Below are 26607 nucleotides of genomic sequence, written 5' to 3'. Positions count from 1 at the left end.
GGCCCTTCTTCCTTCCCAGCACCCCACCTGCCAGTCCCACTCTGGCTTTTTCAGGTGCATTTATCTCCTGTCCCCATTTGACGCTGTTCACAGTTCTTTCTGGTTCTTTCGTGTCTACCTTCTACAGATCTCCTGGAATGAGGGGGTTGACTTGTGGTGGCATGAACTCATACACGAGGCAGAGGATGTGTGTGAGCCTGAGTGGTGTGATGCCGAGGACCCGCTCTTCATCCTGTACACCAGTGGCTCCACAGGCAAACCCAAGGCAAGTGTGTGTGTGTGTGTGTGTGTGTGTGTGTGATGTAATGACATGAATTTTACTCTACAACCCCAAATTTCAGAAATGTCACATTATCTTTTTTTAAGAATATATTTTTATTGATTTCAGAGAGGAAGGGATATATATATATATATATATATATATATATATATACATACACACACACACACACACACACACACACACACACACACACATACAGCAATGGTGAGAGAGAATCATTGATTGGCTGCCTCCTGCATGCCCCATACTGGGGATTATGCCTACAACCTGGGCATGTACCCTGACCAAGAATCGAACTGTGACCTCCTTATTCATAGGTCGATGCTCAAGCACTGAGCCACGCCGGCCGGGCTCACATTACCTTTTCTAAATCAAATTAAGACACTAAATTGTGAGGCCTAGGGTGAGATAATTCGAGTGGGGGCTTTCATAATGCCAAGAAGAGGAGAAAAGGGTCAGTCCATGTGATTTATATTGTTGTTTCTTGCCCATGCCTACATGGTTTTGTTGAAGGAGAGATACCTCTTCTACTCAAGGTCACAGGTGGGTACAGGGATCCCTCTTGGGCTCCTAGACTACAGCTCTTAGAGTTCAGTTTCTTCAACATACCACTCTTTAACATCTAGTTCCTCCTAGAGCACAGTAAGAGCAAAAAAATACTTAAAACTCTGTTCCATTGACTTGAAAGATATATTACTCTGCCTTCCACCTATCCCATCCCTAAATTCTTTTCTCCATATTCTTTGGAATATCCCTTAATGGGCCTTTAGAAACACAGTTTTGGCCTCTCTTTCCTAGGGATGGGATATTGATTGAGAAAATAATATTGTTTCTTCCCCACCCTCCCCACTTAGATTTTGTCAATGGGTAAATTGAGTGTGTGTGTACAAATGCATAACAGAGACACTATTGTGTACCCAAAGTGTTCATGTGTCTGAGTGATGTGGGTAGTTCAGAAATACCATCTTAGGGTGTGGGTGTGAATGATGGACTGACTGTACATGTAGGTGAGGTGTGATATGGGAACATGGAGAAAAGAGGATGGAAGAGATGGATGTTGTGAAAGGGGTGCTGGCAGAGCCAAAATCTTTGAGGAGGATATTCCTCTAGCTCTGCCCAGCCTATATTTGGTGATCAGTGGGGGTGAACCCACGCCCCGTCCTGAGGCCCTATTCTCCCCTCAGGGTGTGGTACACACAGTTGGAGGCTACATGCTCTATGTGGCCACAACCTTCAAGTACGTGTTTGACTTCCATGCAGAGGATGTGTTCTGGTGCACAGCAGACATTGGCTGGATCACTGGCCATTCCTATGTCACCTACGGACCAATGGCCAACGGTGCCACCAGTGTTTTGGTGAGAGGGGAGCTGGGACCCATGGCTACTTGGCCTACTTGGGGGTGGACAAGATGATCCTGGGTAACTGCCTCCAATGGATACTTGGTCTAGAGGAAGAGGACTTACAGAGCTCTTACTCAGTTCTGTGGGGATTATGAATCATAAGTGGGAAGTTCTCTTGGCTTATCTGATAAAAGAGTGAAGGTACATGTTTGTCAGAAAGGGCAAACTACTGAGTCTGAGGTATGGTACTTGGGTGGGGGACTATTGGGAAGGACCAGGAATGACCAGTCTTCACTGGGGTTAGTTTGAGGGGATCCCCACGTACCCGGACGTGAGCCGCATGTGGAGTATTGTGGACAAGTACAAGGTGACCAAGTTTTACACAGCACCTACAGCTATCCGCCTGCTCATGAAGTTTGGAGACAAGCCTGTCACCAAGTGAGACCCCTCCCCAGCTGCTGCCCCATGGCTGTCCCTCAGAGTTGGGTACTGGCCTTTGTACATAGTCTTTTCCTTGCCACTGTTCCAGCTCTCTGATCTGGAATGGGGGTTGGGTGGGGGGAGGACAGAAGAACATGGGCATGTCTTCCTGATTCCCAGTGGTACTTAGAGCCTAACTCTCTCCCCACTTCCCTGCCCAAGGCATAGCCGGGCATCCTTACAGGTATTAGGCACAGTAGGAGAACCCATTAACCCTGAGGCCTGGTTGTGGTACTACCAGGTAGTAGGCGCCCAACGCTGCCCTATTGTGGACACCTTCTGGCAGACAGAGACAGTGAGTAAAGGGTCCAGAAGGTTGGGGCCCAGGGATAATATGGGAAGACTTACTCAAACCCCTGATCTCTTGACTTCTACAGGGTGGCCATATGCTGACCCCCCTCCCTGGTGCAACACCCATGAAGCCTGGTTCTGCTGTGAGTGAGGCTCCTTTGCTGTCCTGGGCTAGACAGGGGTAGAATTTTGGGGCATTTGGCCTAGGTAGAGGGTGGAGGATTGGACTGAGATGTGTGATGAATTTGGGACTCTGCCTCTCCCCAGGAGGTAGAGTTGAGTCACAGTTGCTTCATTTCTTTCCTTGGGTGCTGTCTCCTGTTTGCTTCCAGTCCTTCCCATTTTTTGGCGTAGCTCCTGCAATCCTGAATGAGTCTGGGGAAGAGTTGGAAGGTGAAGCAGAAGGCTATCTGGTGAGGCCCTGGCCCTTTGTGGTCTCTGAGGAGGAGTGGGGGGAAAGGGTCCACCAAGGGGTATTTTACTTTGCTTCAGATTTAGAACCTAATCTCTCCTGGCAGCTGCTGTAATTAAAGTTCCATACTTGAAGGTTTATCCTTGTAGAGACCCTGCAGGGAGTCATTCTGGATGCTTTGCCTGCCTCTCTGCCTTTTGGCCCATGAGACTCTAAGGGCTCTGTTCAGATCCTAATGGTGCCCTTTTGGGCAGCACTCGAATCCCAGCTTTTTGCCTTTTAGCCATCATCTCATCCATCTGCTGCCACAGGATGTTATTGATTGGGGCAACTATTTACTCATATGTGGGTCCCACATTTTTATACAGCTGTTTTCATTAGCGTCAAGCTGAACCTGTTTTTCCTGAGGGATTACCCAAAAGGACATCAAATTTATTAAGTGCTTATTATAAATGGAACATTGTGCTAAGCATATACTACCTGATATCAACTTAATCTTTAGATTATTTTCTCTGATTTACAGATGAGGATCCTGAAGCTCAGATAGGTAAAATTACTTACCCAAGGTCACACAGCTAGTAGGTGGCATAGTTGGGATTCCAAGCCTGAATTATCTATATCTCTAAAGCCTGTACTTTGTACTACATGTCTGGAATGGCATTCAGGCCATTTCTCCTTAGATTTGGCAAAGTTTTGATTGTTTTTCAGTGAGACAGTGTAACAGATGTGATCGCTGTGCCTTCCTCTCTCCCCAGGTGTTCAAGCAGCCCTGGCCAGGGATCATGCGCACCGTCTATGGGAATCATGAACGCTTTGAAACCACCTACTTTAAGAAGTTCCCTGGGTACTACGTGACAGGAGATGGTGAGCCTTGGCTTTTCCCTACCTCTTCCTATCAAGACATGTACTTTTCCCTTTCATTTTCAAGAAGAATTGGCAAAGGGTGAAGAAACAGAGGGAGAGAAATGTGTCCTATGTGTCAGTGTCTAATATTGAGGCAGAGCTACAGAGCCTGTAAGAGTACTGCAGGATGGTCTCAGCATGGTGCCATCTGAGATTTGATGTATGAGGAAGGATTTAGACAATTGGAGAATAAACTTTGGACGGGTATACTAGTTATCTCTTGTTGTGGAGCAAATTACCCCAAACTTGGCAGCTTAAGACAACAAATAGCCCTGACTGGTTTATTTCAATGGATAAGTGTTGGCCTGCACACCAAAGGTCTTGGGTTTGATTCTCAGTCAAGGGCATGTGCCTGGGTTGAAGGTTCCATTCCCAGTTTTCACATAAATGTTTTTGTCTCCCGTCCCCCTTTCTGAAGAATTGGTGGAGAGAATACCCCCAGGTGAGAAAAAAAAACAAATAAAACCTAAACAAATACTATATTATCTCTTAAAATTTCAGAGGATCAGCAACACAGAGTGGCTTAGCTGGCGGTTCTTGTTCAGTCTCATGGGTTACAGTCAAGCTGTTGTTCTGAAGGTCTGGAGGACCCACTTCCAAGCTCACCTGTGTGGCTGTTGGTGTGAACCCTCAGCTCCTTGCCACTGGCCTCTCTATAAGCCACTCATGACATGGCAGCTGGCTTCCCCCAGAGCAAATAATCTGAGAGAACACAACCAAGATAGAAGCCACAGTGTCTTCTATAATCTAATTGCAGAAATGACATCTCATCACTTCTGCCGAATTATATTGACCACACAGACCAACCCCAGTGCAGTGAGAAAGGACTGCACAGGGGTATGAATGCCAGGAGGTGGAGATCAGGGTGATCACTGTGGAGCCTGGCTGCCACAGGAGACTGAAGCAGGAAGACTTCTATGAAGCTAGTGCAGCGGGTGTGGTGGGTCGGTAATGTGGATCATATACCCTCCTGTGGGTATTTATTACAATACATTGTGCATTTCTTCTCTTCCCAGGTTGTCGGCGAGACCAGGATGGCTATTATTGGATCACTGGCAGGATTGATGACATGCTGAATGTATCTGGTGAGGGCCAGGGACCACTTTCCTTTCTCATTAGCCCTGATCTCTCAGCAAGTCCCAGCTAAAGCCTTTTGAGAACCAGGATGTCCTTTGGCCAAATTGTGTTTGGGGTGAAGCATTCAGTTCTGGGCCCAGGTTTTGGAGGAAGAGTGAAACACTGGAATGTGCCTAGAGGAGGAAACTGGAGTAATAGGGCAACTGAAGCATGCCATGTGAGGAAAGAATGAAGGGCTTTTCCCATCTGACCAGACCAGGTCTGTCCCATTAGCATAGATGGAACAGCGGTAGAGGCAGTGGCCGGGATCTCTCTCATGCATTTCCTTTCTCTTGACAAGGACACCTGCTGAGCACGGCAGAGGTGGAGTCAGCACTTGTGGAACATAAGGCTATTGCAGAAGCAGCCGTGGTCAGCCACCCTCACCCTGTGAAGGGCGAATGCCTCTACTGCTTTGTCACCCTGTGTGATGGCTATACCTTCAGCTCCACTCTCACCGAGGAGCTCAAGAAGCAGAGTAAGGAGCCTTCCTGGGCAGACACTGTGGGTTTGTCCTGATGTCCCGGTTATCACAGTAGGTTGTTGAAGAAGGCTGGAGTAAGCTGCTCCCCAAACCACAAACAGGCTCCAGGGGGCTGACTGCCCTCTTTCCATTCAGTCTTCACTAATCTCTCCACTAAGATAATGGCCAGCATTTACAGAATTTTTTCTCTGTACCATCACTGTGCTAAGTGCTTTAAATGCATATAATCACCCCCAAAATTGATCCAATTGTTACCCTCCGAATAAAGATGAAGAAATGGAGGCTCAGAGAAGTTAGATCACTTGCCCAGGGCCACACTGCTAGAAAAGTGGGATTTCAACTCTAGCAAGCTGATTCTAGAGCCTGGCGGTGGATTAAGATAAATGAGATAGTAGAGACAGTGTGCTAAAAAGAGACAGGCAGGCAGCGAGCATGAGAATGACTGTGCGCAGGGCTTGACGAGGAACTAAGTGGGGAACAAAGCTATCTTTACTTTGGTTTTGGGAAGCCTGGCTAATGGTACTGAAGAAATGCCTAATGATTTGTTGTTACAGTTAGAGAAAAGATTGGTCCTATTGCCACACCGGATTACATCCAGAATGCACCCAGCTTGCCTAAAACCCGCTCAGGTATGTTCAGAGGCTGGAGGGATTGGATTGAGATTGAGGCTGATTGAGGCCCAATAGTGGTGGAATGTGTGGATGGAAGCCTGTGGCAGTGTTGGAATGGGTCATTATAGTCACCAAATAACCTGAAGCCTGTGGTCCCCCAGGGAAAATCATGAGGCGGGTGCTTCGGAAGATCGCTCAGAATGACCATGACCTGGGAGACACATCTACTGTGGCTGACCCATCAGTCATCAGCCAGCTCTTCAGCCACCGCTGCTTGACCGTCCAGTGAACAAGACTGCCTTTTATCATGGACTCCCCCTGCTTGGCTTTCCAAAATTTTGCCCACAATCCCTGTCCCCATCCAGGAGTGCTAAGGGCCAGGGCTGACCCACACAGAGGACCAGCTTTACCCCTGGGTGGAGGCAACTTTCTGTATTGCCAGGAAAACAAGACAGGACCCAGGTCAGTATCAGGCTGCAGTGCTTGCAAAGTGCTCTTGGAGCCCAGAATAGGGACATGGAGGTCATGTCCCCAAACCAAAATGAGTGCAAGTGAGGCCTAGACTGAAGAAGCAGGTAGGCAGCTCTATAATCCTGTCAACTCTCAGGAAGCACCAGTTCTTACCTTGGGCATGCACTTACCCTTATAAACACCCGGTTATGAGACCTAGAATAATTATTACTTTTAAAAACACTTTGCTTCTTCTGCTCTTGGTCTTTGTGCCAGAAGGCCGTGCTTGCCTGCCCATTTGCTCCAGGGGCTGTGCAAGCAGGCTGTTTCCAGATGGTTTGCAAGAGTAAATGTGTTTTGTTCCTAGGGCCAGAGGAACTTGTCTTCCTTGTCCTCTGTTCCCACCCTCATCTGAACACAGTTGTGCCCATGACAGTCACTCTCAAATGAAACTCTTTTCTTGCCTTGGTTCTGCTCAAGCCCTGTGGTTGTTGGAATAAAGTCTGTGACCTCAAGAAGGTGGTGACTTGTTTTCTTAGCTATCTTATAGTCTGTATACTTGCTAGCTGCTCTTATCTGCATGAGAATGTTAAGAGGAGTAGCTTTTCCCAGGAATACCCCAATATCCTTCTAAAACTTTTGGTTTGGGCAAACTAGGCAGGTCTACACTCATAGGCCCTTTGACAAATTACTGAGCTAAACGGGAAAACAAATGAAGCCAGTTCATAACTGTGATGTCCCATCATAGCTGCCTTCCCTCCAGCTCCTGCTAGGGCCCCTCTCCTCTCCCTATGACCCCTTGGGAGCACTAGTGAGTGACTAAAGACTGGAACTTCAGGGCCCTATTCAAAGGGTCTGGAGCTAGGGTGACTGATTAGAGCCAAGTCACTTCCCCTGCTCTAATCCACCTTAAATGAGTTGACCCAGATTAAAGCTCCTACTTCCCCTAATTGCACAAACTAATGAGTCACAGAATCAGAAATGTAGTTTTATTTAAGGCAGAGGTAGGGAAAGGCTATGCCCTTCCATCCCCCGCCTCCTACCCCTAAGTTCTATCCCAAGTCAGACACTGGGACCTGCTAAAAAGGCTGAGGGGCTGACAGGAAGGTGCAGGGTATTGGACTCTTACCTCTGATCAGCTTCCTTTCAGTTGTACCCATACCCCCAGGATTTAGGGGCTTCTAGATCTCACCTAAGGGAAACACAGCTTTTCTGGTCTTCAAATGGGACAAACTCAGAATTCACCCTTCTCTAGAAGAGACTAGCCCTCCAAAGATAGGAGGAGAAAAGCACCTCTCAAGAGGATTAGGAGAGGGATGACAAGTATGAGGGATAGAAGGTCTCTTGAGCGAAGTCTGGGCTGGCCCGGTTGTGCCTTCACACAGGGAATGGGTTGTCCAGAACTGCCACTCCTGCTACCACACCACCATCTGCATGTTCGTTGGCTTTGGTTCGAAGCAGGTGTCCCACGTGCTTGTTCATCACAAGTGTCTTTCCCTGCCTATAGAAATGGGAACAGGAGCCACACAACTCTGTCACCTAAACTCAGTCTTCAAACACATGACCTTCCTTGGTTCCAGCTGAGCAGTACATGGGTCACTGACTACACCCAAGAAAGTGCTAGGATTTTTAGAAACAGATTTGGGTTTGCATCCTAGCTTGGAAAATACTAGCTCTGTGTCTTTGAGCAAATCACTGAGCCTTTCTTAATATCAATTTTTTCAATTCTAAGTGGGGATAATACCTCTCACTTTGAAAGACAGTCATGAGGATTAAATAAAGCAGGAAAAGCACATAACATGATGCTAGTCTCACATTGCATGTTCTATAATTATAAATCCCCTTCCCTACCTCCCTCTCAAGATGGCTATGGTGATGGGGAAGGTGTGAGGTGGTGGGGAGGGGTTGGGAGTGGCAGGCAGAGATGCTGTAAGTGTTAGAGGGGATGATTATAGAGAGGGCAGGCTCTGGTAGGAGCATGGCAGGATCTGGTATTCCTACCTTGCCCTGACCTTGGAGTATTTTGTAGGAAGCAGTATGAGGGACCAGGATCTGTTTCTTATAAATACCAAGTCTTTCTCTATTCTTGATTCTTTAGTGCTCAAATACAAATCCAGAGGCAGCTCAGATTTTCAAAGCCACTGAGAATCCTCTAGCTGGCCCATCCCACCTTTCCCGACCCCAGAAGACTGGGACTGGACCTAAACTCTTCTTCCTTGGTCTCCTCCTAGTCCAGGGTTATTTTCTCATCCATATGGCTACTACTTGAAATTTCCTTTATAGTTACAAAATACTTCTTATCTGGGCTTCATTTGATAGCCCTGTTAGAGCCCTGTTAGGTGGGCAGGTCCCTTGGTTTTATTTATTAAATAAGGAAATGTAGCTAAGGATGGGTACAGCTGTGACCTGTCCAGTGCTTCCCTCCCGGTTTTCTTGTTTGGGCCTCTGGCAAGAAAGCCCCTCCGGACTGGCTCACCTGACATAGACTCCGAAGATGCCCAGCTCTGAGATACACGGGACCACTCGGACAGGGCATCCAGGCCGTAGTAGGCAATTTCCAAAAGGCTCAGGCTCAATCTTCTCCATGAGAATGTAGGAGGCTCTCTCCTCGCTGTCTTTCAGCTGCCTCAGGGCCTGCACCATCTCCTCCCCATAAAGGTTGTTACCTGCAATTCCACTGGCCAGTCACCATGGACCCTGTGTCCACCTTTTCCACCCCATTTCCCCACTTCTGGGGCCATCTGGGCAGTTGGCAGCCTCAGTTCCTGACACTAGCTCACTGAAGCCAGAACAGGCCTGGCTCCCAAGAAGGAAAGGGCACCTTAACAAGAGTCTTGACTCATACAATGAACACACCCTCCCCACACCATCCTGCCCTGGTTCTCCTCCTACCTGTCTATGGCTTTTACTTTTCAGCCTATCTGACTGGCTCCTGCCCCCATTAAATGTTGGGATTTCCAAGGAATTATTCTCTCCTCCATGTACACACTTTTTTTTTAAAAAGGGAGATTTCTTCCAAAACTCCATCTATATTCTACAACTTGTTAACTCAAGATCCCTGCTCTAGACATCACATGAATATCCACTGGGTCCCGAAAACAAACTCAACATGTCTAAACAGAATACATTACTTCTGCCGAAACCTGCCCATCTTGGACCTTCCTACTCCCCATCAGGCAAAAGATATTCCTGAGTCATATTTAACTCCTTCCTCTCCATTAAGACATGTCTCTTCAGTCTGCACCCCACAATGTCACAGTGCTAGCCCAAACCTCTACATTGCTCTTCTGGACACCTATGCCAGCCTCCTCTCTGATCTTAAAACTCTTATGATGTCCCACTACCCTTAGAATAAAATCCAATTTCCTGAATATAGTCAATGTCCTTTATAATTATGTCCCGAACCATCTTTACCAGCTCAAAACACTGCCTCCTTTTATTTCCCATGCTGTACTCCAGCCTCACCATAACTTATTACTCTCCAAACACTGGTGGACCAGTGCTTTTGCTTAAAGTTGCTCCTTCTGTATGGTATCCTCTTCCCCATTTTCCACCTGGTAAACTCCTACCTATCTCCTAAAATTAAGATAAAAAACCATTTCCTCTCGTTCTGTAAGGCAGAAATGATCCCTGCCTTCAAGAAGTTCACACTAGGCAGGAAAACATCTAAAGTCCTGCTATGTCCCCGTCCCACTTCCCACAATCCACCCACAGGCACCTCAGACTAAACTGTCCAAACCCTCAATGCTGGTGAATCAGATTCCCCTGTGCTCACAGCACTTGTCACAGTGTCTCCTGGCACACTGTCCACGGTGAAAGCCTGTGTTCACAGCAAGTGCTGGGCAGCACTGGTGACAGTCTGCTAGCCCCTTTCCCCTGAGCAGCCCAGCAAAGGGGGACCCACATACCTCCACCTTCTCTCTGGGGCTTTAACACAAACCGGCTAGGAGCAGCAAGGGCCTCAGCAAGGGCCTGGTCCCCTTCTTCACCCTGGTAGGAGGTAAGAAAGCAGTCACTGGCAGTCTTAGGCCAAAGGGGCAGGAGGTGAGGTCCTGCTGGTTAGGCAGAGCATCAGGGAGAGCGGTAAGCCTCTTTAGACTGGATGCATGTGACCCCTTAAGAAGACTCCTGCAGCAGCAAGTACAGGAGAATAAGTTCTCTGGCAATAATTCAGGGTCTGCAGCAGAAGACCTGGAAACTGGGTATAGGTATTCCCTCACCCTTGCTGTCTGCCTCCGCCTTTCCTCTGGTTGCCATCCCCATCTCCACCTTTGCTGAGAGTTTACAGTGGATTCTTGCTCCCCTCCCTACAACAGAGCATCACTGACCCAAGCCTAGTCCAGTGTCAGCTCTATCCTCCCTGACACATTGGGCTATGGGTCCCTGCCACCTAAGAGGCCAGCGGTGGGAGAAATGGGCTGTTTACACACCAGATCTAGTGAGTACTGGCCAGCAAAGGTGGCACGGAGGCGGGCCACAGCCTCAGGCTGGTCAGGGAGCAACATCTCCAGCACGCCCACTCTGCTCAGCTCCTGCTGCACCTTCTTAGTCCCAGCCAGCTGGGTGGCAATATCTGGGCACTTGACCGCACATGACCTCTCCATCAGCAGGCGTGCTTCCCAGTTCTGCAGAGAAAACAAGAGGAATTATACCTTATTTCACATCAGCTGTCCATCAAGTGCCAGGTATGGTACTTTCTATTCTCATTCATTATCCCCAGGGTCACTGCAACATCCTTGTGAGGCAGGTGTGTCCCCTCCCAATCTGCAGAATTCTTGCCCTCAGGAAGCTCCCAGTCTAGCTCAATGATACATGACTATGATGAAAACGGAAAACATTAATGTGAGAGAGACATATTGATCACTTCAATTGGCTGCCTCTTGCACATGCCTGACTGGGCCCGGGGATCAAACCAGCAACCAAGGTACGTGCCCTTGACCAGGAGTCAAACCCGAGACCCTTTGGTGCGCATTGAGCAACACCAGCCAGGACTCTCTCCCTGGAATTCTTTTCCAAAGGATGATTGAATCCTTCTTATTCTTAAACCTGGCCTTAAAGTCATCTTCGCAAATCGCCCTATTTAATGTGTATTTCCCCATAATTCTCTACTTTTTCACCCTCTTGTTTAATTAAAAGAATATCCCCCAATTAGAAGAAAAACATTTTTTTCTGTTTTTGTTTACTTTCTGGTGTCCATCTGCCTGACCAGATTGTGAGCTCCATGATGACTGATCCCTTTTTGTCTCTGTTTCCTGCCGTATCCTCAGTGTTTAACACAGTTTCCTGCCTGGCACTTTGTAGGTTCTCAATACGTATTTGTTATTGTTGTTTAATAAGATGAAATCTGAGTGACAGGTAGAATTAGACAGGTGAGACTTAATAGAGAAGAAGTACAGTAAGTCCTCAACACTGTTGATAGATTCTTAGAAACTGCAACTAAGCAAAACAATTTTACCACAAGCTAATTGATATAAAAAAGAGTTAAGTTCCTATGGCATATTTCTGGTCACAAAAACATCACCAAAATTCTAAATAAAGACCCAAACTCTTCTATTATTAAAAACCAAAATAAAAGTGAACTATACATACATTTAAGAAAGATTAATAAAAACAAAATAATGACTTTCTAACCACTTAGTCCAACCCAGGGTTGCGGGTAGAGAAGCCTATTCCAGCAGCTCTGGGTGCCAGGCAGGAACCACGCCTGAACATGATACAATTTCCTCCCCCCCGCCCCCCCCACACACACACTTAGACTGGGACAATTTAGACATGCCAGTTCACATAATGTGCACATCTTTGGGATGTGGGAGGAAACCGGAGTAGCATGCAGGCATGGGGAGAACATGCAAACTCCAGAGATAGTGGCCCCAGCCCGGATCATTTCTGTCCCCTCTCATTAACATTATAATGAGACAACATTATTCAAGGACCTGCTGTACTCAGATTAACAGAATAATATGAGCAAAGGCCTATAGGTGGGAAATCACAGGACGAAAAGTCCAGTGTGCCAGAAGTTTAGGGTGTGAGAGGCAGGGAAACAGCAGACGGTCATGCCCACTCTAGTCCCATGCTCAAGCTTTTCTGTGCTGAAGATTAGGGGCGGGGGAATGATATACTGGGAATGCCACTGGACTGAGAGTCACAAAGCCTGGGAATCCCCAGAGGGACCTTTGGCAAGCCTTGCATCTCCCCAAACCTTGGTTTCTCCTTTTGTATAATGGGAATACTTATATACCTCACAGGTGGATGTGAGGATTCACTGAAATAATGGATGTGGAAAGTAATTTTGAAACTACATGGTAGGGATAACAAGATAAGGTGATATTATTAACCTTATTAACTATCATTAACATGAATGGGGAGGTGATAAAAACTATCTGAGGCAGATAAAAGAGTGGGAAGAGTTGGCAGGAAGGAAATGGTCAGTGGTGTGGTAAAACTGGTTTGCATCAGCTTGTAAGAGCTGACTTACCCATGTCTTCCTGTGTTTAGAGATGTTAAATTGGGTAGCTTGAAATTGGCCATGATGGGGAAAATTTACACAATACAAATCAGCAAATGCTACAAATTGGGACTTTCCCTTCAGAAAGATGATTGTTAAACACTACCAGCATATCCCCAGAAACAGTGTGAATGGCTAAAGCTCTGTGGATTCCTGAGCACTCAGATTCTAGAATTCAGTGTTTATAGAGAGTGAGAGATAGCAAAAAGCTTATAGGATTGGAGATTCCAGCAGCAAGTTCCCTGAGGAAGTACTGAGTCCAGCGCTCAGTGAAAACCCGGTTTGTGGTGACACCTGAGTTGGGTCTCTGAGGAGCGACCGTAGGTCCCAGAGGCGAAGAATAGTTGAACAGAAAATACCAACCTGTTGATTGTACTGACTCGGCATGTAGCCATCCCGGAAGTAAACCACAGCAATTTCCTGGCCATCCCTAGAACACAGGGTGGAGAAAGCTGTTGGGTTAAATTGTAACTGAAGTTTTCAGTACAGTAGTTTGATCTATTTCAGGGCACATCAAAATGAGTTTGGCTACTTTGAAAGCCCACAGGGGCAGCCTAGACAGGGGTTCATTGGAACCGGTGAGAGTAAATACCCACACCTCCATTGCTTCTAAAAACTAAAAACACGGAGGGGTTAAAACCAAACAAGCACACACAAACGTGAAGGTGTCCAGAAAATAATGCATTAGAATATTCCACATCTCGAATCATTCTAGGAAGGCCAGAAGGAAACTAGAATCAAATTAGGTAAATTTTTAGAAATTGGGCTTAAAATTACTGAACAGCAGTAATGCACTTGTATTTACTGTGTAAAGAAGTTGAAAACAGGATGAGATTTTTTTTTAAATAGTGGGAGTGATGGTAGAGAGATGCAATATTATGGATCTAGTTAAGACACAGACTGTCTTTTGAACCTTTCTTTGGTTTATTAGTATTTTCTGGTTATGCCCTGGCCGGGTAGCTCAGCTGTTTGGAGCAGCTTTGTAATATACCAAGGTTGCTGGTTTGATCCCCAGTTAGGACACATACAACAGTCAACCAATGAATGCATAAATAAGTGGAATTACTATTTATTCTCTCTTCCCCTCTGTCTAAAAATCAATCAATAGCCCTAACCAGTTTGCCTCAGTGGATAGAGCGTCGGCCTGTGGACTCAAGGGTCCCAGGTTCAATACCAATCAAGGGCATGAATCTTAGTTGCAGGCACATCCCCAGTAGGGGTGTGCAGGAGGCAGCCGACTGATGTTTCTCTCTCATCGATGTTTCTAACTCTCTCTCCCTCTCCCTTCCTCTCTGTAAAAAATCAATAAATTATATTTTTTTAAATAAAAATCAATCAATCAATAAAATTTTTGTTAATTTCTGATTTATCTGGAAAGTAAATTAATGACTTCATCTTGTTATGACAAAAGTACATTTTGAAAGTAGTAAATGGTATTGTGAAATTCCATGAAGGTTCTTAAATTTTAAGAATTACAAAGTCCCAGATCTAAATATGTGTGCTATAAGCATTACTGAACAAAAATGTGCTACTAAAGTCATCGGGCGGTGGCTTAGAGTACAGACCCAGCCCCTTGAGGTCTTCCTGTGCTATGAGCAGGTCCCAGACCAATCACAGAATAAGACAGCTTCTCATCTTCCTCCCTGATTGTCCAGCCCAACTGCGGAGGCCTGACTTAACTAGCCACCAAGAGGGACAAGAAAATTTTGGGATGCCCTAGCCAGTTTTGCTAGGTGGATAGAGCGTCGGCCTGCAGATTTAAAGGGTCCCAAGCTGGATTCTGGTAAGTTGCACATGCCAGGTGCAGGCTCACTCCCCATAGGGGGCGTGCAGGAGGCAGCCACTCAATGATTTTCTTTCATAATTGATATTTCTCTTTCTCCTTCTCCCTTCCTCTCTGAAATTAATTTAAAAAAAATAAAGAAAAAAATTGGGAGCCTAAGGGTATATGAAAACCAAGGTTATTTTAAGAAGGCCCTTATCTAGAATGTCAGCAGCTCTAATGTACCCCTTTAGAAGCAGAATTTGGCTAGCCTTCTCCAAAATTTCCTGGAACGATGGGATATTTCAGAGTTCACCCCTGAAATTTAGAAGGAAGGAAGTAAGCTATCAGTTCTCCCAGAAGAGAGGATCATTTGGGAGAAGCGGGTGAAAGGACGAGTTTCCATAACCAGTTCTCTACTGGATCCTTGGGGAATGCACCCTGAACACTTACAAAAACAGCTTTCGGTCTTGGTCCAAAGATCCCTTTTCAGCGACATCTTCAAATCTTCGCCGGATGACATGGATGTTCCTGGGAGAGATGGGCAAGGGTCATGGGGAGTAGATGCTCTGGTCTGAGTGCTCACCCCAATCTCGGGGCTGTATTTGGAGGTCTTCCCCGCCTTCCCTTACCTGGCCAGTAGCTCATTCTCTATGGCACGCTGGTCAAAAACGTTCCTTTCCTTCTCCTGAGCAACCAGTAGCACCAGAGCTCTGGAGAGAGAGCACAGGTGGCCCATCTGCTTGTCCTCCCTCCACACCACCCCCTTCAGGAGCGGGAAGGAGAGCACAGCTTCCCTGAACCAGATGTTCTCTCCACTCAGGACTACCTCCCGCATAGACACCCGAGGCTACAACATATTATTTCCTGAAAATAGGAAACTTGAAAAAGTAAAGATGTCTATGCCCCTTCTCTAATAGGCAGGTGAAATATTACAATGATGTGCAATTTTTGTGCAAATTAAAATTCACATTTAAAAACCCAAGAGAACTTTTTCTTAAAACGTTACGTAATCCTAAAATCTTTCTGAAGAATAAACAGGTAAGAGTAGTAAAGAATGTTTTATACAGAACAATGCTGGGGCTGAGACAGACAGAAAAACTATGAAGGAAAAGAAGGAGAGCTTAGAGCCTAAGTGTTGGGCCATTAGTGCAGGCAAACAGCCTCACAGCCTTTATAACTCTCGGCAGCACCTCACTGACAATCATAATGATGACCTCGAGCCTACACGGAAAGATTAAATTATAGTTAGCATCTTTTATTTGGGAAGAATGCCCAAAATTATTTTGGCTTTTCAAGTGTTAAGCTTTTCTATTCCTAGGACAATTTACTCATTCCCTAATGACGTCAGGCAAAGAGGTTGCTGTACCCATGAACGCTGAATCTAAAGCGGGATTCTTCTGCCACTTTTCCTCCCCCTTACCTGTCTGAGCCGTAGAGCTCCCAGGCTTTGGCGATCCCCAGGGCCAGCCCCTGGCTGGGATTATTGGAGAGGATCCTGGCCGCATCTTTGGTCTTATTCAGGACATTGAGAACGTGTCTGTTGGAGGAGAGATGTCTGTTTAGTAATTGAATGGATTTGAAAGACGCCTCTGCCTGAGATACACTTAAAGGAACATCACTTTGAGAATCAGCTGAGCATTAAAGAGCACCTTACCATCACATTCCTGTAGGATCCACCTAGGCTAGAATATGCGGGCTACCTTAACCCTAGCTCCTGGTGCATATGCACAGAGAAGCCCTGAAACCCTGTGAGTTCCCAATGAGCTGGAACCCCTTTCCCTGAGCCCCAGGAACTGTCTGGATCCCTGCTGTAGACCCTCTGGAAGTACAGCAACCTGGAGCATCACTGCTGGCTAGAATTAGATGCCAGCCCTCAGGTGGGAAACCTCTGTGTCTGTCTCTGCCTTGGGTTCTGGCTTCCTTTCAGGCCTCCGAACAGGAAGATCCTGTTCTCCCTGCCTCAAACACTAACTTGTACAATAAGAGGGTAGGACTAGATGAACTGAGAGGTCCCTTCTTTACCTGAAATGCCAAGACTTAATTACAATGGAAACTGTGCCTGTGGGGAGGGATGACACATGACCCAGGGCCCAGGAAGGCATAGTCAGAGTTGGAGAAGTGGAAATCCCTGTCCTTGCCTGTGACTGTAGGCTCATCAGGCTGTCACCTACTGGTGTGCCCAGGGCTGCCACGGGACCCACCGGTGCACAGCTGGGGTCCGGGAGGCCAGGCCTCCAAAACTGGCAGAGATGGTGTTGATTTCAATCTGTTTCAGGGCTGGGGAGCCATCTGCGTTGCGCTGGAACATGTAGTCTGAGCGATTCAGGCCCAGGAACACAGTCTGTGGGGAAAACTGAAGGCTGAGGACAGTTGCCCAGGGGCTGACTCTGAGGGCCCAGCCACGGAGCCGATAGGTACCACCAGCACTACACAGAGATTAGAGGCACTGGCTAACACTCCCAAACACAGCGGAGTCATTGTTCTGGTCATCCCAGGGTTGGCCAGTGATGTACACATCCAGTGGGGACAAAGAGAGGCAGATTTCCATGAGTTTAGGGCCTGGAACAATTTCTTTGGTTAAAATAAAGAGGGTCAGGTCCCAGCCTGGGGTGGAGTAGAGAATGTATACCTGGGCAATGCCCTCTTTCAGGACTTGCTTGTAGATATCAAAGAGACGAGCAGTAAAGGTGTCCCTTTTGATGGTGCTGGAGGAGGAAACAAAACATTTTCTAGCTTACACTGTATCTTAAAGGTCAAGGAGTTCCACCCCGTCCATTGACTCTTGAATCCTCTCTGGGTTGTATTGGCCCAAACCTGAACACCAACCAGAATATAGTGGTTTAGAACCCAGCTCCAGAGCCAGATGACCTGGGTTCAAATCCCAGCTCTATCACTTACTAGTGCACAACCTTAGAGAATCATTTTACCTCTCTGTGACTGTTTGCTTAACTGTAAAATGAAGAGGAAAACAATTATATTTACGTCACAGTTGTGGTGAAACGTAGAGAAGATATTACATGTATAGAACTAAACACAGAATCTGGTCCCAAGAACCAGAAAATGGCATATGATATAACCATTCTGTACTTAAGTGGCTCTGATGACTATACGCTAACTTCACATTCACTCTCTGTAGTTTCCCCTACACCTTGGGACCTCCCAGACAAGTCTTCTATTCCTCTTCCATGCAGTCCTCAGAGCCTGGAAGACAGCAGTTATGCCGCATGCCCCAATAGGAGTTTTCTGATGCAAGCCACGTATCCTGTTTTTCTCTTGGACCTGTCCTCCTGGGCTGTGATTCCTTCCCTGTCGCGGTCAGCTCCCCCTCCTAGGTGCTTTCATAGTTCTGTGGACCTCTCCTGTATAGCACTGATTGCAGCTGCAAATTTCCACTTTATCTGTGTGATGATTAGCGATGTTTTTCCTATTTGCCTATAAACCACATAAGGATAGAGACTGTGTCTGCTGGCTCATGATCATGGCCCAGCATGCCATGTGACACATGGTGGGAGCCCATCCAGTATGGTTTTCTGGAGTGTCAGGGGGGACGCAATCCACAGGTAACTAACTAACGCCACACCTGTTGTCCCTCAAGATTCAGGGTGGTCTCTGCATGCCTGCTCAACCCTGATTCGCAGGCTCACCTTGTTACAGCGACCCGCTGAGCCTAGCAGCTCAGGCCCGCCCCGAGGTTCCTCTGCTCCCCAGCCAGCTCTCTCACAGGGTTTCCCAGCTGGGCCTCAGCCTCCTGGAAAGTTGAGACACATTTTCCTTCTTCCAAGGAGGTGCTTCCCTTCAAACTTAGACCCTAAGCAGCTAGCTCACATGTTCCTGGGGCTCCTCTTTCTTACAAGCTAGGGTTTGTGTGTATTTCAGAGGAGAAGGGAACTGAGACTTCAGAGACAGGCTGCAGAGAAGGTCTCCCACATAATAGCATCTTTAGGGTAAAGATCATAAATCAGACCAGTCACATTTCCCACAATCAGAATCAGAGGTGGTAGGGTTTACACATTCATGATTCATTGTGTTTTTAGCTCCAAGTCAATGGTTTCCAAGCTTCTTTTACCACTATGATCCTTTGTCAGATTCACCCTCACACCAATGTATACATTTTTGAAAATTTAATCAGACATGCCACTACATATGTCTTCTCTCTCTATGCGCACACACACACATTTATATATACTTAATTCTAAAATAAAGAATGTAATTCTAAAGTAATTTCCCTTGCCCAAGGTCCTGGAGGAAAATAAATCAAAAGGAAAGAGACAGAAAGGGGTGGATGGAGTAAGTCATTTCAGGTGTTCTGTAGCTTTGTTGCCCAGTCTGTGCCTCATCCACCCAGAGAGGCCAGGACGCAATGAGGGTCACTCAGGAGAAGTAGATCTGACTTTGAGCCCAATATCCTCACTTGCCCTCTGTTTTTTCTAAATTTCAGTCTCTTCCAAGAAGGGGATCACAGATCAGAGAATCACAGAATGTCAGGGTTGAAAGGACCAACCTCCTCATTCTACAGATGGAGAAACAAAGGGACTTGCTTGAGGCCATGTTTTTAAATAAATGGAGAGCCAGGATTAGAAGCCAGATCTCCTGACTGCTACTACATTCTGTTTCTCCTGGGGGGTGCTTGCATCCCACTCTACCAAGTTACCAAGTCAGATGCCAGCAACACCTCATGGCTTTCCAGTCTCCCAGTCCCCTCTAGCAGTCCCTGGTCCCCCAGTGTCCCACCACCTAGTACCTAGAAAGAGTTTTCTCCAGAAAGGCAGCGTTCTGGCTGACGGCATCCACCAGCTGGTTGAAGTCCATCTGCACAGCATAGGCCTGCTCCAGCAGAGCACTGGGGACTGGTGAGGGGAAGAGCGTGAACGGGGCATAGCTCACCACCTGATGGAGGAGAGTGCATGTGTGATGACTATGAGGGTATTTCCTTGACATTGATACGTAGAATTCTGCCTCTCCCAACAAATCCCACTTGGCCTGAAAAACTCCCCAAAAGTTTTTCTGCTGAGACTTCCCTCTGCCTCTGTCCCCAGGTCTCATGCCCACTTGAATTTGAAATCAATGGTATATAGCTATTCTTCGTTGTCCATAGGCTAACAGCTGAAACACTATCTTCATACATTTTTTTCCCAATTTTTAAATTGATTTTTAGAGATAGAGGAAGACAGAGGGAGAGAAAGCGAGAGAAACATCAATGTGAGAGTAGAACATCAATTGGCTGCCTTCTGCAAGCCGCCCACCAGACATCAAGCCAGAAACTCGGGCATATGCCCTGACCAGAAACTGAACCAGCAATCTTTGGGTGCCAGGGACACACCCAACCAAATGAGCCACACCAGCCAGGACACAGTCTTTATTCTTTTGATAGAACCCCAGACATAGAGTAATATTTTTCTACTATTAGAAAAGCTATAGCACATACAGGAAACACTCTGCTTCACAGTGAGGGAAACAACAGAGAATGATGGGAAGAAGTAAGAAGTCCCCTCTCTGACGGAGCTGTCGGGCCCTAGCTGGTTTGGCTCAGCAGATAGAGCATTGGCCTGCAGACCGAGGGGTCCTGGGTTTGATTCAGGTGTGGGGCATGCAAGAAGTAGCCGATCAATGATTCTCTCTCATCATTGATATTTCTATCTCTCTCTTCCTCTCTGAAATCAATAAAAAAAACATGATAAAAAATAAAGGGGCTGTCAGAACTCTAATCAATTGTTGTTATGTAGGAAAGTGGGCCAGGGTTAACAGCTGATCTGATTTTTCAAGACAAGCTGGGTATCTAGATTTTTAAAAAAACTTCATGATTTAAAAAAATGTTGGCTCTAACTTTTCAAAGACACTCTGGTAAAAACACACACACACACACACACACACACTAAATAATGCTTGCCCCTGGGCAGTGAAACAGTAGCTAGAGAAAACATTCTATACTAAATATCCTTTTGGACTTTGTACCCTGTTCAAGTGTACTTTTTAAAAATTAATTAACTCCCTAAACACTACAGGAGCCAACTATTCAATCTGCACACAACTGGTTTGTGACTCTGATCTACAAAGTCCCGACTTCTTCCACTCAGTATGCAAAGCCCCTTGGCTAGCTGACTTTGGCCTGCCTTCTTTCCCATTCTATCCACTTACGTGCCCTGCATTCACTGAAACTTTTTTATTTATTTATTTTTTGCCTTTCCCTGCATTGGGGCCTCTGCTATGCTGTTCCATTCCCATATTTGTCTTTTAACAAACTATAGAAATGATCCCTGGAAGTGTCGTCTTCCATTTGTCTTTTAGGATCTAGTTCAAGTGCCACTAATGAATTGCTCCCTCCTACAGGTGGCCTCTACAGTATCCTAGGAGAGGCAGTAAAGCATGCAAGTTCAGAGCATGGGCTCAGGAGGCAAACTCTGGGGTTTGATTCTGGCTCTGTCAATTACACCACCATTTAATGACTTGGAGCAAGTTACTTAACCTCGGTGGGCCTTGGATTCCTCATCTCAGTTGTGGTGAGGATTAAATGAATCAATGATTCCAAAGTGAAAAAGATACTTCCTATCTTTTTCTCTGGATTGGGAAATTGAGGACTGTGCCTTTTCTAGGTTCCATTAACTTCCAGAAAGACCAAGTGTTGGACTTTCACACAATACTTGTTGATTAACAGAAGAAATAAAATCTTGGAAGAGAAGTACTACATTCTGGATTCAAATAGTTCACAAAATCTCAGATTCACAAACCAAGCAATGATATTCTTAAAGCCAGAGGCACACCTCCACAGTATCAGCCTACCTTTACTGACAGCCATTCTAACTGGCTCGGGTCTTTTCTACATCAACCATAGAGAAACACTCAGATAGGTGCCCAAACAGCAAACACTTATTGAGTTTGAACTCCCACCAGCCCTCTATCTAGGTTCCGGACACAGACAGACAAGAGTGTCTTGGTAAAAATGATGATGGCAGCTCTTCAGTTACTAATCTGAATAGTCATAAGTATACCGTTAAGTAAAAAAGTAAAGTACACAAGAGCTTGTCTAGTATGCTTTGTACAAAAAGTTGGGAAAAGGAATATATACATTTATCTCTTTATGAATAAGCTATCTGAAAAAAATAAACAAGAATAAATGTTTTGTTTATAAAACATAGGTTACCATTAGGGCAGGAGAATTGGGCAGTTAGGGAATATGGAAGGAAGAGTTAAACTGTAAACTCTTATAGTCTTAAAAGCTTTTTTAATTTATTTTTTAAAATATATGGAGTTTTTTTAATTGATTTTAAAGAAAGAGGAAGAGGCAGAGAGAAAAATATTGATGAAGGAGAACCATCAATTAGCTACCTCCTTGCACACCCACTACGGGGGATTAAGCCCAATGTGCCCTGACCAGGAATTGAACCAGCAACTCCCAACACAACTGAGCCACACCAGCCAGAACTCCTTTATATTTTGAAGCATGAAAATATCTTACCTGGACACAAAATGAAAAGGTTTTTTATTTTTTAAGGATGAGATTTTTTAAAAAGATGTGATTTGGACTCAGCAATTCTACTCTTATATATCAACCATAGAGAAACACTCATACAGGTGCCCAAACAGGCATCTATGGGGATGGTCCCAGTACTGCTATTTGTAGTCATAAAACATTGGAGATCACCTAAATAGTCACCAGTAGAAAAAAGTTAAACTGTGATTCATCCACACCTAATACTGTACATTAGAATGAAGCTGATCCTAATGGAGGAAGTTGGAAAGAGTTCCAAAACAGATTGCTAAATGAAAAACAAAAACAGAGCAATGTGTATAATCCATCTTATTTGTAAAAAAAAAAAACCACAAAAAAAACAAACCAAACCAACATTATACAGGTTTGGCCCATGTGGCTCATGCACTGAGAGGGTGACAGTTTGATTCCTGGCCAGGGCTCGATCCCGGGTAGAGAGCATGCAAGAGGCAGCTGATTGATGTTTCCTTCTCACATAGATGTTTCTCTTTCTTTCCCTCTAAAGATCAATAAAAAGTCTTAAAAAAACAAATTATACGGGGGGGGGGCGGGGCCTGGGTGGAGGTGGGCAAAGGGGGCAGGGGTGGGAAATGGAGGACATCTGCAATAGCATCAACAATAAAAAAAAAAACTGTCTTAAAAAAACACAACCCTATATATTTCTTTATAAACATATACATGTGTATAAGTGCACAGAGAAAGACCTGGAAGGATGTGCTACAAACCAACTACAGAGAAGGAAGTGTGATTAGGGGGTCCTAAAAAATAATAGCTAACTGGGCAAAGTGCTTCCCATGAATTATCTTCTCTCTTACCAATTTGATGAGGTAGGCCCCATTATTATCCTTTTTTTAATATTTGAAGAACTTGCAGCTGAGAGAGTTAAGTAACTTGCCTAAGTCACACTTCAAATCCCAGACTTAAATTTGATTATTCTGGCATGGTGCTTTTCACTTTACATAATTCTAAAGGTCAATGTTAGTTCTTAAAGAAAAAAAAAGCAAAAATGTGATCTCTGACCCAAAGGAGTTGCCTCGGGCCTGACAGGGGCCAGATGATGGGCAGAAGGCCACAGAACAGGACGTATAATCAGTGCCATGTGGAGGAGCCAGGGCTTACATCTGAGCTGGACTGCTCCTTTGTGGTCCTCAGCAACACTCCCTCAGCCAAGGCCCGGTCCACCGCCTGCCGGGCCAGCTCCTCCAGCTGCTGCTCACCCTGCAAGAAACTCCCCCAGCTACTGGCCATTCCAACCTGCAACAGAAGAAGAGGGGCTTGGTGACAGATAGCCAGGGGCCAGCAACCACTGAAACGGGTGGTATGATACAGGGCAGCTTCATGAGCACAAAACAGAAAGCTTGACAAGCAATTCCACTGCCACGCTCTCTTTTGATTCCTAGAATGATTATTATTCTCATAGTAAGGAAGCAGAGGTTCTGAAGGGTGAAACTACTTTCCTCAAGGTAATGAACTGGTAGACATGGACTTGAACCCATGTCTCTGGACTCTCGGCTCAATGCTTTTCGTTGTAGAAAGAGGCACTATTGCCTTATGTTATTGGAGCAAGTTCCTTCCAATCCCAAGCTGCAGACTCTCTGCCTGTGTGAAACAAAGGAGGGTGGGGGAGACCAATGGTCTCTAAAACTGGATGAATAGTTTGGGGGTGGGGGTAGGGTTTGAGAGGTAATACAGATTCCTAAACCCCATTCAGGAATTCTGATTCAAGAAGTCTGGGGGAAGGGAGGGACTGAAACTGTATTTTTTAAACAAGTTTTCCTGGGATGGGACCACTGCAAAAGATAATAATTTTCCTCCTAACCCCTAAAACCTAGATCTCAAATAAATTACATGGGAGTGCTTTGCTGACCTTCAAACCAGAATATCCAACTGCTTACTTGGAGTCTTCACAGAACCAGAGTAGAATTTGTTGTCTCCACACAAATCTCCTCTGATTAACCTGCCCAGGCACCCACACCTTGTGTATACTTCTGGTATACCATATTCTCCCCAAATCCTGTGCAGTCTGTCTAAAGATACAGTCCTTGGAATTCCTTGATTTCCCTCCATCTCCACTGTCAGGAGCCTAGCATTAAACCCAAGACCCAGGGATCAGGGTGAGAGATCTTCAATGACCAGAATACATCAGCTCTTCTCCTTCCAGGTCCGGGCACGTGGGGTAGTTTGGAACACTTCCCACCACTCCCAACCAGGTCCATGACTTCGTTTTAGAAGCCACTCCTGTTCTCCTCCACCCAGGGTTTCTACAGCCATTACATCTCCCTGCACCGTGTCCGTCTAGATCACCTCCAGCGCCTACCATGGTAGTCAAGGAATGTAAAATGAATGAATGACCCGAAGCCTCAAAACGCCCACAGGAAACCCGGTTGGACTTCATCCCGAGGGCGGGGCCAGTGCCTGTGCGGAGCCCGGGGCAACCACACGGTCTCCGGCCCAGGCAAGCCTCCCTTTATAGGCTTGATCGCTCTCAGGCTGGACAAAGTTTGGTCCTACTCGCTCCCACTTTAAGAAAAAAAGACCACGCGGGCTCTAGTCTCACCCGCACCATGTTCCCGACCGCGCCCGCATCTGAAGTCAAGAGACCTGGGAAATCTGAGCCCAACCCCCTCACTGGATACGTTTCCTGGTTCCAGGCAATGACTTGGATCTGCAAGATCACTGGCCTCCAGGGTTCCAAACGTGGGCCGGTGCCCTCCCTTGCGTCATGCCTCCGGAGGAAACCTGACCCTCGCCGGCCGCCGTTGCCTCGTCCCCAACCTACTTGTGTGTGATCCCGCCGCGCAGCGTACTCAGGTCTCTCGCGCCGTTACCCGCGGTCCTGGGGGCGGGGCCTCCGTGGGCTCCAGAGCGCCTGCGCGGACCGCCCCTGAGGCGGGGCCTGAGGAGCGAGGCCGGGCCGAGGAGCGAGGCGGGGAGGAGGCGGTGCTTGAGAGACGGACGGCGCCCGGGAAGGGCCGGCCGTGTGAGGCATCCTTGGTCATAGGGGTGCGCCGGCCTGATCCAGGCGGACCGGACTCTGGGAAGGAAGGAGGAGTCGCGCTGCGGGTTTGCACCGCTCGTAGGGCGTCCGAGCTGGTGACGTCCAATGTACAACGGGGACACCCACCCAGAATGGGGCCGCCGTAGCTACCTAGGGACTCGCAGCTGGCGGGCACGGTGTGGTGACGGAGGCCCAGAGGGCGGTTTCCCACTCAGTCCCAGAAAGGCCCACCTGGTTTCTCTAGTCCCGGGACAGCCGCAGGAAAAGTCCGAGAGAGGCGAGAGGACGGCGCTTTCACACCTTCCCAGTGATGTTAAAGTTAGGAGCTGGTGATGGTGACCGGTGTTTCTCAAAATGCCCAGTCTCACTGCCGTCAGGGTCTGGAGCAGTTTTTTTTTGTTTTTGTTTTTAATATATTTTATTGATATTTTACAGAGAGGAAGGGAGAGAGATAGAGAGCGAGCTAGAAACATCATGAGAGAGAAACATCAATGAGCTGCCTCTTGCACACTCCCTACTGGAATCGAATCCGGAACCTTTCAGACCTCAGGCTGACTCTATCCACTGAGCCAAACCGGTTTTGGCTTTTTTGTTTGTTTTAATGCAGATTCTTCTTACCTACCCCCACCTCACTCCTCGATGGCTTTCCTTCTTTCTGGTTTGTGATAGGATTCTTCTCAATGCGAAGCACCTGAGAGGAATTTTAGTTAAAACCGAATTTCAGTCCAGGCTCTGGGGAATTAGCCATGAATAAGACACAGCCTCTGCTTTCACATCTGATTAGGAAGGTAGACTTGTAAACTGTGCTTTTTGGGGGAGTCAGGGAAGGCGATAAGGGTATTGGATGGGTACAAATGGGTAGGCAGTTCAGAAAGTAGGGATGGCAGTGAGAGGCAGGCATGGGGACAGTGTGCCAAGCAGCATGAGCAGAAACAGCAAAGGCAAGTCATTCTAAGTGGCTAAGTCTGATTTAGAGACAATTGGGAGTGTGATGTGGATACTGAGAAGGGTCTGGGAGTTGGAACAGGCTGTTAGAAGTAAGGTGACCAGACGTCCCGCTTTTTTTTTTTTTTCAAATATATATATATATTTTTAATTGATTTTTTACAGAGAAGAAGGGAGAGAGAGAGCTAGAAACATCGATGAGAGAGAAACATTGATCAGCTGCCTCCTGCACACCCCCCACCAGGGATGTGACTGTAACCAAGGTACATACCCTTGACTGGAATCGAACCCTGGACCTCTCAGTCTGCAGGCCGATGCTCTATCCACTGAGCCAAACCGGTTTCGGCAGATGTCCCACTTTTGGCGGGACATTCCCGATTTTTAACAATTTGTCCTGCGTCCCCGTGGCATTTTAAAAAAATTTTTCAAGTCCCGATTTTTAAAAATTGGGACTGTCCCGCCAAAAGCGGGACGACTGGTCACCTTAGTAAGAAGGAACTCAGCCTTGGAGGGGGAGCCTTGGATGCCAGGTTAAGGA

The 26607-nt window shown here is 46.5% G+C and overlaps 2 protein-coding genes across 9 annotated transcripts in view; one reads left to right on the top strand and one right to left on the bottom strand.

The window, feature by feature from the left end:
* ACSS2 (acyl-CoA synthetase short chain family member 2) overlaps positions 1-19506 on the top strand; it is a 64425-nt gene extending 44919 nt beyond the window's left edge. For 2 of the 4 annotated variants that reach the window (XM_036417480.2, XM_036417481.2), the window contains 11 exons: positions 128-265; positions 1468-1638; positions 1928-2061; positions 2266-2398; positions 2481-2537; positions 2727-2807; positions 3562-3670; positions 4726-4794; positions 5127-5303; positions 5864-5938; positions 6082-6885. In XM_036417480.2, the coding sequence (XP_036273373.1) occupies positions 128-265; positions 1468-1638; positions 1928-2061; positions 2266-2398; positions 2481-2537; positions 2727-2807; positions 3562-3670; positions 4726-4794; positions 5127-5303; positions 5864-5938; positions 6082-6209 (1272 nt within the window). In that variant the 3' untranslated portion in view covers positions 6210-6885. Of the gene's footprint in view, positions 1-127; positions 266-1467; positions 1639-1927; positions 2062-2265; positions 2399-2480; positions 2538-2726; positions 2808-3561; positions 3671-4725; positions 4877-5126; positions 5304-5863; positions 5939-6081; positions 6886-19495 lie in introns of those variants that run through there. The other 2 variants (XM_036417482.2, XM_036417483.2) reach the window with 2 other exon arrangements.
* GSS (glutathione synthetase) lies at positions 7338-25027 on the bottom strand. 5 transcript variants are annotated; one of them, XM_036417489.2, is made up of 13 exons: positions 24906-25027; positions 23246-23380; positions 19382-19527; positions 17270-17345; positions 16842-16981; positions 16061-16177; positions 15270-15350; positions 15091-15168; positions 13239-13305; positions 10801-10995; positions 10279-10360; positions 8847-9036; positions 7338-7871 (listed from the first exon to the last, which is right to left on the bottom strand). In XM_036417489.2, the coding sequence occupies exons 2-13, from the start codon at positions 23372-23374 to the stop codon at positions 7748-7750; spliced, it is 1425 nt and encodes a 474-aa protein (XP_036273382.1). In that variant the 5' UTR covers positions 23375-23380; positions 24906-25027; the 3' UTR covers positions 7338-7747. The 5 variants fall into 5 exon arrangements, with proteins under 5 accessions (XP_036273382.1, XP_045430677.1, XP_045430675.1 ...); XM_045574721.1 differs by having other exon boundaries at positions 24902-25019; XM_045574719.1 differs by lacking the exon at positions 24906-25027 and adding an exon at positions 24684-24798.
* Positions 25028-26607: the final 1580 nt, after the last annotated feature.

Source organism: Pipistrellus kuhlii, unplaced genomic scaffold (assembly GCF_014108245.1).
Source record: "Pipistrellus kuhlii isolate mPipKuh1 unplaced genomic scaffold, mPipKuh1.p scaffold_m20_p_6, whole genome shotgun sequence".
In the NCBI taxonomy this organism is placed as follows: Eukaryota; Metazoa; Chordata; class Mammalia; order Chiroptera; family Vespertilionidae; genus Pipistrellus; species Pipistrellus kuhlii.
Note: the sequence above shows the minus strand (reverse complement) of the source record. Positions and strands in the feature narration are given on the sequence as shown.

Bases quoted from the DNA above. Each gene is read 5' to 3' on its own strand.
- GSS (XM_045574719.1), bottom strand. The intron at 10,996-13,238 runs GTTGGTATTTTC...TTTTCTCTGCAG, and splicing joins CGAGTCAGTACAATCAACAG to AACTGGGAAGCACGCCTGCT. The intron at 7,872-8,846 runs GTGAGCCAGTCC...CCATTTCTATAG, and splicing joins ATCTTCGGAGTCTATGTCAG to GCAGGGAAAGACACTTGTGA.